At 45.7% G+C, this 17106-nt stretch overlaps 2 protein-coding genes and 1 pseudogene across 2 annotated transcripts; 1 reads left to right on the top strand and 2 right to left on the bottom strand.

The window, feature by feature from the left end:
* Nucleotides 1-2222: 2222 nt before the first annotated feature.
* Nucleotides 2223-3157, bottom strand: LOC107324973 (annotated as a pseudogene).
* An 8038-nt stretch (nt 3158-11195) lies between these two features.
* Nucleotides 11196-12369, bottom strand: LOC107324978 (feather keratin Cos1-2-like). The gene is made up of 2 exons (XM_015885418.2): nt 12301-12369; nt 11196-11929 (listed from the first exon to the last, which is right to left on the bottom strand). The coding sequence occupies exons 1-2, from the start codon at nt 12367-12369 to the stop codon at nt 11606-11608; spliced, it is 393 nt and encodes a 130-aa protein (XP_015740904.1). The 3' UTR covers nt 11196-11605.
* A 3985-nt stretch (nt 12370-16354) lies between these two features.
* Nucleotides 16355-17013, top strand: LOC107324972 (feather keratin Cos1-2-like). Its single transcript, XM_032440914.1, has one exon. It carries the CDS (start codon nt 16394-16396, stop codon nt 16694-16696), a length of 303 nt encoding a protein of 100 aa, XP_032296805.1. The 5' UTR covers nt 16355-16393; the 3' UTR covers nt 16697-17013.
* Nucleotides 17014-17106: the final 93 nt, after the last annotated feature.

The raw sequence follows: 17106 nt of genomic DNA on the forward strand, positions 1-17106 counted from the left end.
CACAGGGATAAAAGAGGGCTGTGTAGCCCAATACTATGAGAGATCCTATAGGGGTATGCCCCAGCAGACTTTCCCTTTATTTGAATAAATAGAGCTGAAGAGATTAAAGAGTTGGGTTGAAACCTGAACATCCAGTGCTTGACAGTGGAGGAGGGGAAGAAGAAGAATCAAAGATGAGGATGGATACATCACATTACAGAGAAATATCTGTAATGTCACTATCTGCCCACAGAATACCAGCAAAGACTTTCCTGTACAGATGTCAAGGCTGCTGAAGCTCTCCAGGACATGGGACTTTAAGCTTAGGCTGCAGGGCAAATCACAACAGAGTGCTTTGTTGTAAGGATTTTATATGTCTTTCTCCATGTTGATGGAACAGGTGAACATGCATAGATAGTCTAGTACACACAAGCTCCCAATGGAGTGGAAGAGAAGGCCAAGAGAATGGTATGAGAATTATGCACATGGGAACTCCTGCAGCTCTGCACAGATAAGTACTTCCTAGAGAACCTGGGATTCTTCCAATAATCCTTTGGGGAATAGGATATACTATATCGTAGATGGGGATGTAAGCCCATAGCCTGTTCTTGACCCATCTCATCATGGCCAGAGCACCCAGGCAGCAGGGCTGAGGGATTCTAAGCAGAAGCATAGCAGAAGCTAGAGGTATGTGGACTGGAATGTAAGTGCTGGGCATCCCTGCACAGGCTTTGTCTGCTGAAAGCTGTTCTCATCCTACAATGCTGCTCAGGGTAGGCAAGTGTGCAGAGAGCTGGGTAAGAGCTGTGAAAGCTCCTTTGGTGGAGGGGAAAACAGCATCCCTACCCACCATGATGCAAGAAGGATAGGCAGGAGAGCAGCAGGACAGAACAGGATGGGATACTGCTGACAATATTGCTGAGCTGTGGTATGCTGTCTGTGCCCAACACAGGTCAAAGCAGGATGAGCCACCACGCAGATCAGCCAGCACTGCCACAGCTCCAGAAAGCTGGCCACAGGTGTATGGGAACTGTTGAATCACAGCCTGAACCTCTGATTGATCACCTGAGGCAAGCACTGAGTCAGCTGCAGGAGCACAGGTGAAGGCAATTCACCTGTGTGACCAGAAGGGGTGGAGCCTGGCTGCACCTCTCCTAGACCCCACTTAAGGGCTGACTGCCATGGGGGAAGGATCTCTTTCTGGAGATTGCTCCTCTTGGAGTTTTTTCCTGTGAGCCTACAATATGGGTATTTTCCACTTATTTCCAATTATCCTTTTCTAATGTGGTAGCTTTACAGTCTATGGACGCCAATTTGACCACACCACTCTGTATCTGTTGACCATACACAAAGGAAAAGTCACCAGCTCATGAACATATGAATGGAATCATGTAAAAATTTGCACCCACAGACATTTGCACAAATCCAGCACACAGAAGACAGATGTGTATCCTTATATTCCTGTATATGTCAATGATATTGTGTGGTACTCAGAGAGACTACATAGAGAGGAAAGGTGTACTGAGAGACTTGAAGACACTGGAGCTACTGATGCTGACAACATCTGCTCTATTAAGCCTTCCATTTAAGGCTTTAAAAGCACCTGCCTACCTTATCTTGAAGAGCCACAAAAAGGCCTGGAAAGGAAGAGTTAGCAGCAGTCAGGTGCAAGACTGATCTAGACATGGCCTTGACTGAAGAATGAATGTCTACAGAGTGCCCAACATTCCATTGCCCAGGGAAGTGATGGACTATGCTAGTTCTATCTAAGTAATTGTTTTCTCACCAGACCATAGTAATATGAAGAAGGAATTAACCACAGAAGGATGCAATGAGTGTTGCAGTGAACATTTAATGAGTCTAAAGAGAGAAATGATGTCAGTCAAGTGAAGACCCTGAGTGCAGGGTGCAGCAGGAGCAGATAAGGATCTGTTGCCCTTTCCCCATGGCAGAATGCCACAGGGAATCTATCTAACAGTTCATCAAACCAGAGAGGCTACTAGGCCACTCAGCTGGTTTCTGGGACCTTCAGTGTTAGTTCTGAGGGTAAACAGAAAACAACAAAGAAAAGAGAAAGAATGAGTGGAAGAGAGTATTGGTACTTTGTCCATGTAGTCACATAAGCCAGGCTGGCCCTTCTGTCTGTCCTGACAGCATAAGCCAGAGATGGTCATTTACTCTGAAAGCAGCAGCACAAATTCTGTTCTTCTGTCCAACACCATGTCATGAGATCGTGGGGGTCCTTGTCTGGTTCAGTGTCCAGCACCTTTAGCAGGGGCATCTTCTGCCACAGTAGCGGTTGGAAATGCAGGAGAGGTCTAAGCCCCCAGAGGTGATGGGCACTCCCTGACAGCTGAGGATGCTGCCAACAGCAGCGGAGGTGGAGGATCCCACTGCGGTGTTCTGTGGGAAGGAGCTGAGGATGGGTCCGGGCAGGGTCACCACCACAGGAGAGGGCTGGATGACGATGGTAGAGGGCTGGCACTGCCTGACACAGGGCTCATTGCAGCTGCTGGCCAGAGGTGTTGGGCCGCAGGGCTGGCATGGCTGGCACTGATCACAGCAGGACATGTTTGGGGGTTAGAGGTGTACCTGTTGAGAGAGGGCCAGGCAAAGAAAGTAGAGGGTGAAGGGGAGTTGGCCATTCCACCATCAGGGAACTATGCACATGAAATGCCAGGGGTGGAGGCTGTGCAGGGGTGGTCAAGGTCTTCCTGGCCTCTTCCTTCCAGGACCCAGAAAGAGTGACCCAGTAACTATCCAGCTACTTCTTAGATCCTAGCCCACCAACCCCTGCAATACTGGTCTGGTTTCCTCCATGCCAAACCTCTTGCATGAGAAGTGGTCCTGGGATTTTGCACAGAACAGTGGTGATAGCAAATAAAAGGTCCACTGAGCTCAGGCCTTCTGATGGAGATTGAGACAAGAAGGAGCCTCACACTCACCTCGTTCCCAAGAAGGAGGATTCAAGAGTAGTGGATGAGGGAGCAAAGAGCTGGACTCCTTTTTATAGTGGACCCAAGCTGACCAGAGGCATCACTTCATCACATGTTTATTTTCTGACAAACTGCTCTTGAATGCAAAACATCCCAGCTGATGAAAGGGGCATGTGCTGGCTTCCTGTGCTGCTATGATTAATTTTCAGCTTTAGGTCATGCCCAGTCCTCACTGAAGACATCTTTTGAGTGGCACGAAGGGAAGCCCAGGCATTTCTGCACAACAGACATCAGTGTGGGCAACATACTCAGCTCACATGGTAGAATAGTCCAGCAAACGCAAATGATGTTAGAATGAGTCACTCCTTAGTGGTTTCTGGGGGCCCTTCTGGCAAGAAGTTTACCAGCCCCTGGGTGTGTCCCTATCTACACAGCTCTCTGGAAAATTCTTCTGCCCTGTTTTTTCTCATCCTGTTTTGCCTCAGTGACCTTGGTATGGGGTAGGACGTTGTGCAGTGTCTTTTCCAAATCTCAAAAGAAAGGCCTGGTGTCAAATGGTGTAACAGAAGGTCTGTTTTAGTAAGAAAGATGATCTGAGATGGCCAGCACAGCTTCACAGGTTGTTCATGCCTGACCTATCTAGTAGCCCGCTGTGATGGAGTTATGACATCTGTGGACAAAGTGAAAGCAAGAGATGTCATCTATCTGAACTTGTGCAAGGCTTTTGACATCATCCTTTAGCACATCTTTATCTCTAAGTCAGAGAGATGTGAGTTCAAATGGTGGAGTATTTGGTGGTTGAAGAACTGGTTCCATGGTTGTAGCCAGTGTGGTGGTGTTGATGATTCTGTGTCCAGTTAGAGGTTCATATTTGGCCTGGTAGTCTGAAACATCTTAATCAATGACATATGATGGGATCTAGTACGTTCTCAGCAAGTTTGTGGACACTACAAAGGTAAGTGATGCAGCTCACGTGGCAGAAGAAAGGAATGCTATCCAAAAGCATCTTGTCAAATTCAAAAGGTCTCTAAGGTCCCTTCCAACCCGCACGAGACTATGATACTATGATGATACTATGAAAAGGTGGGCCCACTATTAATGACTTGGATGTAGGACTAGAAGGTGTTTTGAGCAAGTTTGCTGATGATACTAAATTGGGAGGAGCTGTTGACTCCATCAAGGGTGGAGAGGCCTTGCAGAGAGATCTAGACAAATTAGAGAGCTGGGCAATCACCAACCACATGAAGTTTAACAAGAGCAAGTGCCAGATTCTGCACCTGGGAAGGGGCAACCACCCTGGTTGTACATACAGACTGGTGAATGAGACACTGGAGATCAGCTTTACCAAAAGAAATTTGGGGGTTTAAGTCAACAGCAAGTTGAACACAAGAAAACTTTGTGCTCAGGCGAGCAGGAAGACCAGCTGTATCCTAGGGTGCATCATGCACATCATTGGTAGACAGTCAAGGGAAATGATTGTCCCACTGGCCACTGCATTGATGCTGCCTCACCTTAAGCACTGCATGCTGTTTTGAGAGCCACAATACAAAAAAGGCAAACTATTATGTGATGTCCAAAGTAGTACTAAAAAGATATTGAAGAGGTTTAGAGGGGAAGCTGCATGGGGACACACCAAAGAGACAAGTGGAAGAAGAAGGGACAATCTCATGACTCCCAAGCAGTTTTACCTTTCCCTCCAAGTGGAAAATGGAACAGCGAAGTCTTCCAGGAGATGCAGTTATTCTTCTCTTCTGCAAAGAGTACCTGGAACTATCAACAATCCACGGAACTGCAGCATGAACTCTTTAACTACCAGTGCACTACATGACATTATGTTGTAGAATACTGATAACAAAAATCATAAAACCACGACACAGTTCTGTTGACTTTAGGAAGTGTACCAAGAAACTCATGGGATCAGAATGTGTTTCATAAATTCATCCAGCAGGCATTTCAAATTGCTAATAAGACCAATTAATGGGCTTGTTCTCATTTTCCAGAACATGTGAACACAGAATTTGGCATCAAATTTGGCAAAAGAAGGAGGTTTTGAAGCAATTAACATTAAGTGTTGCTTCTATGTAGAGTGAAGTAGTAGGATTTCTATAGATTTGGGAGAAATATGGAAATAGACAAAAATATTGCATGGGGTTCAAAAAGGCAATACTTCTGGGTTTCAAGGAGGCTGACTTCTTGGCTGCTTAAGATTATGGATTAAGAAAGTCATAGCTGCATTTCTAGTAATGTTAGCTTTTGTCTGTTGGTGTGTAATATTGCAGTGTATACCTAAGTATTACCTCAGATTGATCACCAAAACCTCAGAGAAAATGAGACTGTCTCACCTGTCTAAAGCAGGGGAATTGTCAAGTAACCTTTGCAGAAGTCTTTGTGTGTGTATCTTTGGATATAACAAATACGGACTTTTATCTAGGTCTGGTGACCATCATTGAAATTGCTAATGTGATCACAGAATCATTAAATGCCTTGTGTTAGAAGGACCATGTTTCTGAAAGCCCTGTACAGCTGACCCTGAACCTTGCTAGGAATGGGGTTTTCACAGTTTCCCTAGGTAACCTGTTCCAGTGCCTCCCCATTCTTTTAAGTTATTCTGAATATCTAATATAACCTATACTTTCCTAGATAAAAGCTCTTAGCCCGTGTCCCATTGCTGTGCTTCCTGATATAGAGCCCCTCTTCTGTTTTCTTGTACCCTTTAGGTACCGGAATGTTGCAAAGATATCTCCCTTGAACCCTCTCTTCTCTAGAGTGTACAACCTCAACTCTCAGCCTCTCTTCACAGCAGTGGTGCTCTAGCCATGTGAAATCATAATTATGGCCCTCCTCTGGACTTGCTCCCACAGGTCCACGTTGTTCTTGTGTTGATGATCACAGAGCTGAACACATTGTTCTTAGTAGGGTCTCCTGTGAGAGGAGTAGACTGGGAGAATCCCCTCTCTTGAACAGCTGATCATGCAGGTTTTGATGCAGCCCAGGGCACTGCTGTCTTTCTGGACTGGAAGAACACTGATGGATCATGTGAAGTTTTTCAACAACCAATATCTTTAAGCTCTTCTCCGCAGTGCTGCCCTCTATCCATTTGTCTGCCCAGCCTATATTTGTTCTTAGAATGGCCACCACCTACATTACATATGGTCTTCTTGATTTTTATGAGGCTTGCATGGGCCAACCTCTGAAGCCTGTCAAGCTTCTTCTAGATAGCATCCCTTACCTCCAGAATGTCAGCTGCACAAAACAACTCGGTGTTGCCTGAAAATATGCTGAGAGTGCACTCATTTCTATTACTGTGTAATAAATAAGGTGTTAAATACTACTGGTCCCAGTATGGAAAACTGGAGTATGCTATTTGTCACTGTTCTCCAGCTGGACATCAAACCATTGACCGCAAATTTCTCAGTATGACCATCCTGGCAATTACTTATTCATTCAGAGGGCCATTTGTTAAATCCATGTCTCTTCAATTTAGAGACAAGGATATCTTGAGGACAGTGTCAAGTGCTTTCCACACGATTAAAGGCTCCAGTAAGTCCTCACTTTATTATGTGCAGTCCAGGGCTGCCCTTCATTCCTAGCAAATTGAGACCACCATGAAAAGGATCACATGGAGGCAGAGGCTGGGATGCAGGAAACGTTAGTGACTCTGAAGAGAGAAATGAGTTTTCTTCCAAGTGGAACTGTTGTGCAGGCAGCACCAGAGCTGCCTAAAATCTTTGCCCACCATAGTGAAGATCCTATAGCACATCCTTCTGTCAGCCCCATTGAGTGAGAGAGGACAGCATATTGCTCTGGTTGGCTGAAGGGAATTGTACACCCAGAAGAAGGGAATATAAGGAAAAGAGAAAGGAGTAGAAGATGGGGAGCATAGCATAAAGCATGGGAAACACTTTCTACCATAGTAATGTCTGAAAATGCAGGAGAGATCAATGCACCCAGAGGTGATAGAGACCCCATCACAGTTGTGGATGCTGCTAATTGCAGCAGAGAGAGAGTGTACAACAACTGTGTTCTGCAGGTAAGAGCTGAGGATGGGGCCAAGCTGGGCCACTGTCATGGGAAGAGGATTGATGATGACAGTATGGTTTTTACCCTGTCTGACACAGGGTTACTTGTGGTTGTTGGCTGGTGAGGTCATACAATAGGATAGGCATGACAGGCACTGGTTATTGCAGAGCATGTCACAGAGAGGCAAGAGGATTTCTTGGTTTCATTCAAACACTTCAGATACTTCTAAAAAATATGTTGGCCCTGAACAGCCCTAGGCCTGGGGGGTATCATACACAGAAGTGATTATTCCCTGTAGTATTCATAATGAATGGAAAACATCCCAGCTAATGATATGGGCAGTGTGGCTGTTTCCACTTACACTGCCTTTTCATTTTCTTGCTTTTGCTACACCTGTTCCCAACTGAACTCTTTTTCTGAGTGCTGGAATTGAAAAGTCACGGAATTTTAGGTCCAGGAATGAATCATTGGCTGCAGAAGACTCATTCACTGTTGTCCAGTGTGACCAGTACAGGAAACTGAAGCTGAGCCAGAGTCCCTAGTCATTTCTTGATTCCTTTTCGCAGCTTCTAGGGACTCGTCCCTTTTCATTATGTCATCCTGGCTCCTGAAACAGGTAAAAGAACAATTCTATGAGACTCTGCTGGCTCCTTGGGATGAAATAGCTGTTAGATTCACAGGGCTCTTTCTCAGTGGATGCAGCAATTGGGAGAGAAGGGAATGCCTAGAGAGACTAGTAGGAGAAATTTGATGACAGTGACTCAGGCCAATGGCTTCAACAAAACACAAGTGACACTGGAAACATTCTGTGGCAACCCCAACTGTATCACCACCCAAAATCATCCAGGGAATCATTTCCCAAATGCCACCTCACATGAGAGATTTCCCAGGAGCAGCCCTTCATTCAGGCTTGGATTAACTGCAGATTTTTCTGTGGGATTCCAGAGCCCGAGGGAAATCAGGGGAATTCCAGTATCATTTTCTATTACTCCACAGGGAAAAACACACACACCCCTTTCTTTGAAAACTTTCCCGTAAAAAAAAACCATGCCTAGACAAAATGGTTTGGTATTTGTCAGATGAAATTTCTCCTTTGGAGGCATTACAGATCATTTTTCTAAGTTCCCCAGAGTGATCCTCTGCTACTGTTGCCAAACCACTTAAAATCCCTGCTTCCTCAAATGCATGCACTGCTCCAGGAAATATGATCACCCACACATTTTCTGCTGTTCTTGCTGTTCTTCTCTTTGGACTCCCTCAGCCCTGTTGCCTTAATGCTCTGAGCCTGAAGAGATGGAGCCAGGACTAGCCATGGCCCCAATTACACTTCCCACTCATCATACAGCACATATTATTTTCCTCAAAGGATGATGGAAAAACCTCCTCAGAAGCACTAGGGAGGCTTGGAAGAACACAAAACTCTGTAGGAAAGGCAGTTCTGTGTAGAGGTTGTTCTGTGTAGATCTGCCTTCTATACAGGCTTAATCTCTCACATCCTTACTTTGGCCTATGCTCCTGCCCCACCTCAAATCTGTGTTTGCTTGTGCGTGTGTGTGTTCATCTGTTCCATCAACAAGGAGAAGGACAGGAACAGAAAGCATTCCTTTGTCTTGCACTGCAAGACAGAATTCTGCCACAGAATATTAATCTGACTTCATTACTGGAAATTGGTACAAAAGAAAAAGTCAGGAACAAGAAAATATACTGTACTTTAGAGACTGTAATTTGTAGCTCACTTCCAGAACTGTCATGAATAATAGCTGAATTGATAACTGGAGAAGGATGGTCTAATATTTCTACACCTGTGTCTGTGGAAGAAGTGAGGGAGACAGAATGGAGAGATTGATACCAGCAGTGATCAGCAGAGGCCATGAAAAGAGCCACATAAGCTAGGTAAAGACATTCTGCTTAAAGCTTGTTGCTGCTCTTATTCAACTATGAAACCTCACTCTGACATCTCCTTTTGAAATCATAGAGCCACGGCAGAAAAAAACAGGGCACTTGTGACTGAATTCCTTCTCTTGGGCTAAACAAACCATTCCAGGTGGCACTTGTGATTATCTGCTCCACATCTTTCTTAATCCTGATGGCCTGACCTTTGTCAAAGGGAAAGTGACCAGCATCTGAACTCAATGTTTTTCTTGTTGTATCGGCACAGACTGGGTAGCAGGAACATCAGTTTCTGTTTGTACTATGATTTTATGCTTCTTCTGAGGCAGTGCCAATTTAAACCGTTGAATTTATGGTTTCCATCCTCATCATCCAAAGTACTTGTCTTTTCATGTTAATTTCTGACATCAGCATCATGCAGTTCTCCCTGTTACCTCTCCTTTCACTCAGCAGAAGGTGTTCTCCACTTCTGCCTCATGTGTCACTGTCATTTTCATTTTCTGAACAGCTTTCTTGCAATATTTGCTAAAATTTGTTTTGCAGTTGACACTCAAATTGTTTATGCACTGGAACAGGCTCTCCTGTGAAGTAGACACAGTGCCAAGCCTACTAGATTTCAAGAAGTATTTGGATTATGCCCTCTGACATGGGGTTTAATTTTGCATTAGCCGTGTGCTGAGACTTCAGGTGAAATCATTGACCTTTGTGGGTCAATTCTATATCAGGATATCCAATGATTCTGTGATGCTATGTGATTCAGAGAAAATAAGATGCGTTTTTCTCATCAATTAACATACTCTGCAGGCATGGAAATAGGAAAGATGATATCAGTAATCTAATTTATTCTCTAGGAGGATTTTGCCATTATCAACAGAAGGGTGAACAACAAAAATGTGAGTCTGTTAATCCATCACAGATCTCACCTTTAAATAACAGGTAATACCAGCCCGGAAGCACCTACTGGTATCATAGAATCATAGAATCACAGAATCATAGCCTGGGTTGGAAAGGCCCTCAGAAATCATTTAGTTTCAACCTCCCTGCCATGGGCAGAGTCACCAACCTCCAGACCAGGCTTCCCAGAGCCACATCCAGCCTGGCCTTGAATTCATCCAGGGAAGGGGCATCCACAACCTCCTTGAGCAACCTGTTCCAGTGTGTCACCACCCTCTGAGTAATAATAATATCTAATCCTAATATCTAACCTAAACTTGCCGTTTCTCAGTTTAAAACCATTCCCCCTTGTCCTACCACTACCCAGCCTCATAGATAGCCATTCCCCCTCCTTTTTATATGTGTCCTTCAAGTACTGAAAGACCACAATGAGGTCTCCCCAGAGCTTTCTCTTCTCCAAGCTAAACAAGCCCACTTCCCTCAGTGTTTCTCCATAGGAGAATTGCTCCAACCCTCTGATCATCTTAGTGGCCTCTTCTGGACCCACTGCAAGAGCTCCATATCCTTCCTGTACTGCAGGCCCCAGGCCTGGACACAGTACTCCAGATGAGGCCTCACGAGAGCTGAGTCGAGGGGGACAATCACCTCACTCTCCCTGCTGGCCACTCCTCTTTTAATACAGCCCAGGATATAGTTGGCCTTTTGGGCTGCAAATGCACACTGCTGGCTCAAGTCCAGCTTCTTGTCCACCAGGACCTCTGAGTCCTTCTCCATGGGGCTACTCTCAAGGGGTTCTTCACCTGGTCTGCCTAAGTACTCAGAATTGCCCTGGCCCAAATGCAACACCTTGTACTTGACCCTGTTGGACCTCATTAGGTTCATACGGGCCTACTTCTCCAGCCTGCCTAGGTCCCTCTGGATGGCTTCCCTTCCCTCCTATATATCGACTGGACATATCAGCTGATATTGGTAATTGCCTTAAGGCAGGCACAACATGTGTTATGTGAAGGAAGTCTCTCAGTTGGAGTGAGAGCTAGCATCCAGACCAAGTCCAGATCCAGGAATGGCCTTTCTGAAGTCCCCACCAAGTCACTGCAGTGGACCAACAGGGAGCCTGACCAAGCCAAAAGGACAGCAGAAGGCCAGGCCAGATACAGATTGCCATTGGTAAAGATTGCCATCACATGATGTGCTCCAGGCTCTAGGGGATATGTTTAAGCAGAGGTACATCAAGGCAAGGATGAACAGCCATTTGTTACAGAGTAACCAGAGGTGACTTCTTTTGCCTTGAAAGAGGGTGTATGAAAGATGAAATCTCTGCAGCATGCACTGGCCTTGAGTATTTAGAGCTTTGATGAAGCCTCCCTAGCTAACTCCTCCTAAAAGCCGTAGTTTTCTCTGTTTGTCACTGCTATGCAGATAGAAAAAAAACCAAACAAATAAACAAACAAAAATAACACAGAAGGACACACCAAAGAATGCAGCAAATGTTTAATGAGTCTGAAGACAGAAAGGATGTCACTCCAAGTACATACAACAAGTGTGGGGAGAGCAGGAACAGGCAAGAATCTGTTCCCCTTTCCTATGGCAGTGTTGCCACAGGGCCAACACTTATTGGCCAAGAGATAAAGAGAAGCAGGCAGGTCACTGAAGTCTGGTTTTGAGGGGTAATAACAGGGATCTGAGAGGGGAAAAACAGCAAAGCTATCAGATAGGAAGAGAGACTGAAAGAGAGTATCAGTAGACTTTCTCCATCCTGTCCATGAAGCCAGGCTGTCTTGTATGTGTCTGTCTTGCAGGGCAAAAACAGCAGCACGCTCCTTCTTCTATCCAGTGCCACAATCTGATTTCCTGGGTGTCCTTGTCTGGGTCAGTGTCTGGCACCTTTAGCAGGGGCATCTTCTGCCACAGTAGCGGTTGGAAATGCAGGAGAGGTCAAGGCCCCCTGAGGAGATGGGAACTCCCTCACAGCTGAGGATGCTGCCAACAGCAGCAGAGGTGGAGGATCCCACAGCGGTGTTCTGTGGGAAGGAGCTGAGGATGGGTCCGGGCAGGGTCACCACCACAGGAGAGGGCTGGATGACAATGGTGGAGGGCTGGCACTGTCTGACACAGGGCTCATTGCAGCTGCTGGCCAGAGGTGTTGGGCCACAGGGCTGGCATGGCTGGCACTGGTCACAGCAGGACATGTCTTGGAGCTGAAGTTGCACCTAGAAGAGCAGGCAGGGAGGAAGCAGAACATGGGGATATATGAGGAGATGAATGTCACCACACTATGAAGGAGCCATGAACTGCTGCAGTCTGCAGACTGTGCAGGGATAGTTAAGGTTGTCTTGGTCTCATCCTGCCATAGCTCAGACTGAGCCAAAAGTACCTATTCAGCTCATTTCTCTACTCTAGTTTGTAAGCTAAATTCTCACAGACCCATATTCCTTCCATGACAAGCCTTCACCTTACTTCCCTTCCCCCTGACAACAGTCCTACGATTTGGCATGGAACAGACTGATATCAGCTGTGACATCCACTACTGTGTGACCTTCCTTGGCAGAATGAGGCATAAAAGAAGGATCTTCACACTCACCTGGTTCCAAAGAGAAGGCAAGAGTGGTGGATGAGGGAGGGATGAGCTGGGCTGTCTTTTATAGTGCATGTGAGCTTCCCAAGCTCTGAAGTCATCACTTATAGCATTGACTATTTTCTGAGAAGCTCCTCTTGAATGAAAAACATCCCAGTTAATGACATAGACTGATTGTTGACTTACTGCACTGCTTAATTTCATTTCCAGTTTTACTATGTCCATTCCTGGCTGAAGGCATCTTCTGAGTTGCAGGAAGAGAGGCCCAATCACTTTCAGGTAATGAATATTAATTTAGGCAAAAGATTCAGCTTCCATGTTGGAAGAGTCCAGCAAAGTCAAGTGGTGATCCCAGATAATAGTATAGACCATACATTGTCATCCTTTGCAGTTGTTTCTCATTTCCAGCTTTATGTCATGCCCATTCCACATTGAAGTCATCTTTTGAATGGCATGAAGGGAGTTTGAAGCATTTCCATGCAACAAACACCACTGTCATCAACAAACTCTGCTCATGTGATAGTAGAGTCCGGCAAAGGCAAGTGATGTCAGCCAGGGTCATTCCATAGGGGTTTTTAGGAGACCTTCTGGCAAGAGAGGTACCATCTCCTGCGTGAGACCCTATCCCACTTGGTACTGCTCTCTGGAAAATTCTGCTGCCCTGTTTTGTCTCCTCCTGTTTTCTCTCAGGGATCTTGATATGGGGCAAATAGTAGTGCAGTGTAATTCCAGATCTCAAAAGAAAGGCCTAACAGCAGATAGTGGAACAAAAGGGCTGTTCCAGTTAGAAAGAAGAACTATATGGTCAGCAAGTTAATCTTCTATCCCTTCATGTGATAGGATTGCCAATTTTGTGCAGAATAATACAAAATCAGGTGAATTTTCCCCAGGTTTTACTGTATAAGTCTTTCCATAGAGAGCTCCTTCTTCCTTTCCATATTTTTGTGTCTTATTTTCTGAGTGAACAACTGAAAAAAAAAATTGTACGTATTTTTCTTTCAGTGATGGAAGCTCATTTCTGTCATTACAACCATTAGGTCAAAGCACTGGTGACTATTAGCACCCTGCAGTAGATTCCCTCTCTGCAGCTCCTCAGGATAACTAACAGGCTTCTCAAGTCTTGAACAGAAGGCCCAATAAAGCAAACATGTCTTGTCAGCATCAGTGTCTCCAGAGTCCTCGTCAGATCTCTCTGTACATGTTTCCACGTCTCTCTGAGTACCACACAATGTCATTAACACATACAAGGCCACTAGCATATGCTCGTGTCTTTTGTGTGATGGATTTGCACAAATGCTTGTGGGTGCTGATTTGTCCCCCCATCAGGAGAGCAGAGCCTACAGCCAGCCCCCGGCAGCACCCAGAAGAGCCTTCACCATCTCTGTCCCCACTTCCCCACGCTTTTAACCACAATACTGGGAATTGTCTCTACCAATGTCAGCATGCCCTTCCCAACCACAGTTTTTGTACCTCATCATCTCATGGCACTGGATACGCTTGTATAAGGCCAGTTACTCTATCTGCACGAGTGAAGGCACACTTTCTTAGAATCACAGAATCGTTTGAGTTGGAATGAACCTTTAAAAATCAACTTGTCCAACTTTGCTGCAACAAACAGGGACACTGACAGCTAAATCTAGTTGTCATTCTCTGTAGTGAGTTAGAAAGAAATAATGCAGGAAAAAGTAAAATTTAAGAATAGAATCTGAGCTGCACTGGATGCAGTGATTACAGCTGCTCCAGTTCCTCCATCAGGGACATAGAACAGAGAAGTAGTGTGACCCAAAAGGCAGAGTCTCACAGGAGAGCAGAGAAAAAAAAAATCAAAAAAAAAAATCTGAGAAAGCAATAGCAGTTTTATTTGAAAAGATGCAAAATATGTCAACATATTTGATTGCCTTTAAAAGGATAAATTAAAAGTCAGATCATATTACAGTCTGCCCGCACCCCAACGAGCCACCACTTGTGGCCCAGCTGACACTCCACAAGCTCAGCCTGGGGCTATGAGCCCAAGCTCACACTCCATGAAGTGAGAATTCTGTGGGCCCAGGGAAGCCAAAGGGGCTGTCTCAGCTCCTGCATCACACCCTCAGAGAGGTGTTCTGGTTCTAGCACCATTTCTGTGCACACAGTATGAGGAGGCCTGGCATGCATAGCCTGTACTTGTTTTCTTCTGAGCTGCTTTTGTGGAAGACAGCCTGCAGCTATTATGCTTTCCTGTCATTATTCCACCCCAGATGCATGGCCCTGCTCCTGCTCTTGTTGAATGACCTGTGATTCCCATCAGGGTGTTTCTCCAACCTGTCCAGGTCCCTATGACTAGCAGCCCTGCCCTACAGTGTCCTGACTGCTCTTCCCAGCTGTGGGTTCTCCACACACATGCCACAATTACACACTATCCCATCATCAGGCCATTACTGGAAACATTAAATACTATTAAGCACTGATCTCTGAAAGACATTTTCATAGTAACCATTCCCTAGCTGTACTCTGAATAGCTGGTCATGCCAGTTAGAGCCCAGCAGATCATCTAGTTTTTCAGCTACCTTGTTGTTCTTCCCCCTTCTGAAGATATGTGTTTTTTTTCTTGGGGGGAGCAGGGGGTTCTTTTGTTTGTTTGTTTGTTTTTCCTATCTAGGAGGGCCACCCGTCAACCTTCATGACCTTTGAGAGATGAAAGACAATGGCATCACCTGATCAAATACCCAAGGATGCATCCCACCCATCTTATGGACACAAGTGTGACCAAGTGGAACAAAAGTTCCATAAGGTTTTCTTCCCTTACAGGCAATGTTTTTTCACTCCCTAAAATTCTGTGGAGAGCCTCTCATGCAGGCCTGAGAACAAGCCTCACCCATGAGAACTGAGGAAAAGGCAGCATACAGTATTTCAGCCATTTCATCATTTCCCCTGTCTCATGCCAATGGGCATACACTCTCCTCAGCCAGAGGATTGTATCCCTGCCAGACCCAGTACTGGCAAGTGCACAAAAGTGGGTGGCACATTCAGAAATATGTCACATAGTATACTTAGCCAACAAACCCTTTCAGCAGGAATTCTGGGGAAATTTCATTTGAAGACAATGTCCTAAATGAGCTCATTGTGTTGTATGGTAACCAGAGAGACTGCAAAGAGATGGAAAGTATATTGAGAGCCTTTCAGAAGACATAGAAGTCACTGATCTTGTCTAGATGAGTCTGCTCTGTAGGGCTTTGCATTTAGGGCTTGAGAAGCCATGTTATCCTGAGAAGCTGCATAAAGGAAAACAGCTGGAGTGCACAATGCCCAGCAGTACTGTGGGCTGGTAGGTATAATGACAGAAAGAGTTCCATCATATAAGATAGGTATGTCCAACCCACAGACTTCATGCAGCTCAGCTCATCCATCACTCAGCAGCAGCCAAATATTGGCATGCAATTGGCAATGCCTGAGCTGAAGCTATAGCATGGGGAGGACACAGTGCAGTGCTAACTTCAGAGATGAATCTCTTGCCCAAATTGATGTTTATTGTCCGAAAATGCTTTGACCTCTGTTCCTGACACTCAAAAGATGCCTTCAGCCAGGAATGGACATAGTAAAACTGGAAATCTAATTAATCAGCACAGGAAGGCAATGTACAGCCTATATCATTAACTATGATGATTTGCATTCAAGAGATGTTTGTCAGAAAATAATCACAGCTGTAAGTAATGCCTCTGGACCTGGGGCAATTTATATCCATTATAAAAGACAGCCCAGCTCCTTGCTCAGTCATCCACCACTCTCGACTTCTCTTTGGAACCAGGTGAGTGTGAAGCTCTTTCTTTTCTTGAGACTGCTTGTCATGACAGAGGGAAGTAGGGACAAGATTCATCATGGAAGGCATCAGGAACTGTGAGTAAGTAGGCTGTGGACTAGAGTCCAGAGACTAGCTGGATATGTTCCAATGGCTGTTTTCAAGCTTGGGCACTATGCAAGCTATGGGCACATGAAGCAATTATCAATCCCTCCAACTACCAGCAGTGCATGTGCCTTGGAAGTCTCATAGAATGCTAACAGGCATCCCCATGTTCTGCTTCCTCCCTGCCTGCTCTTCTAGGTGCAACTTCAGCTCCAAGACATGTCCTGCTGTGACCAGTGCCAGCCATGCCAGCCCTGTGGCCCAACACCTCTGGCCAGCAGCTGCAATGAGCCCTGTGTCAGACAGTGCCAGCCCTCCACCATTGTCATCCAGCCCTCTCCTGTGGTGGTGACCCTGCCCGGACCCATCCTCAGCTCCTTCCCACAGAACACTGCTGTGGGATCCTCCACCTCTGCTGCTGTTGGCAGCATCCTCAGCTGTGAGGGAGTTCCCATCTCCTCAGGGGGCCTTGACCTCTCCTGCATTTCCAACCGCTACTGTGGCAGAAGATGCCCCTGCTAAAGGTGCCAGACACTGACCCAGACAAGGACACCCAGGAAATCAGATTGTGGCACTGGATAGAAGAAGGAGCGTGCTGCTGTTTTTGCCCTGCAAGACAGACACATACAAGACAGCCTGGCTTCATGGACAGGATGGAGAAAGTCTACTGATACTCTCTTTCAGTCTCTCTTCCTATCTGATAGCTTTGCTGTTTTTCCCCTCTCAGATCCCTGTTATTACCCCTCAAAACCAGACTTCAGTGACCTGCCTGCTTCTCTTTATCTCTTGGCCAGTAAGTGTTGGCCCTGTGGCAACACTGCCATAGGAAAGGGGAACAGATTCTTGCCTGTTCCTGCTCTCCCCACACTTGTTGTATGTACTTGGAGTGACATCCTTTCTGTCTTCAGACTCATTAAACATTTGCTGCATTC

This window comes from Coturnix japonica, chromosome 27, assembly GCF_001577835.2.
Source record: "Coturnix japonica isolate 7356 chromosome 27, Coturnix japonica 2.1, whole genome shotgun sequence".
NCBI lineage: Eukaryota > Metazoa > Chordata > Aves > Galliformes > Phasianidae > Coturnix > Coturnix japonica.

Excerpts from the sequence above, each read along its gene's own strand:
- LOC107324978 (XM_015885418.2), bottom strand. The coding sequence starts at position 12,369 with ATGCACTATAAAAGACAGCCCAGCTCATCCCTCCCTCATCCACCACTC. Across the intron at positions 11,930-12,300 it reads TGCCTTCTCTTTGGAACCAG|GTGCAACTTCAGCTCCAAGA; the intron begins GTGAGTGTGAAG and ends CTGCTCTTCTAG.
- LOC107324972 (XM_032440914.1), top strand. The coding sequence starts at position 16,394 with ATGTCCTGCTGTGACCAGTGCCAGCCATGCCAGCCCTGTGGCCCAACA.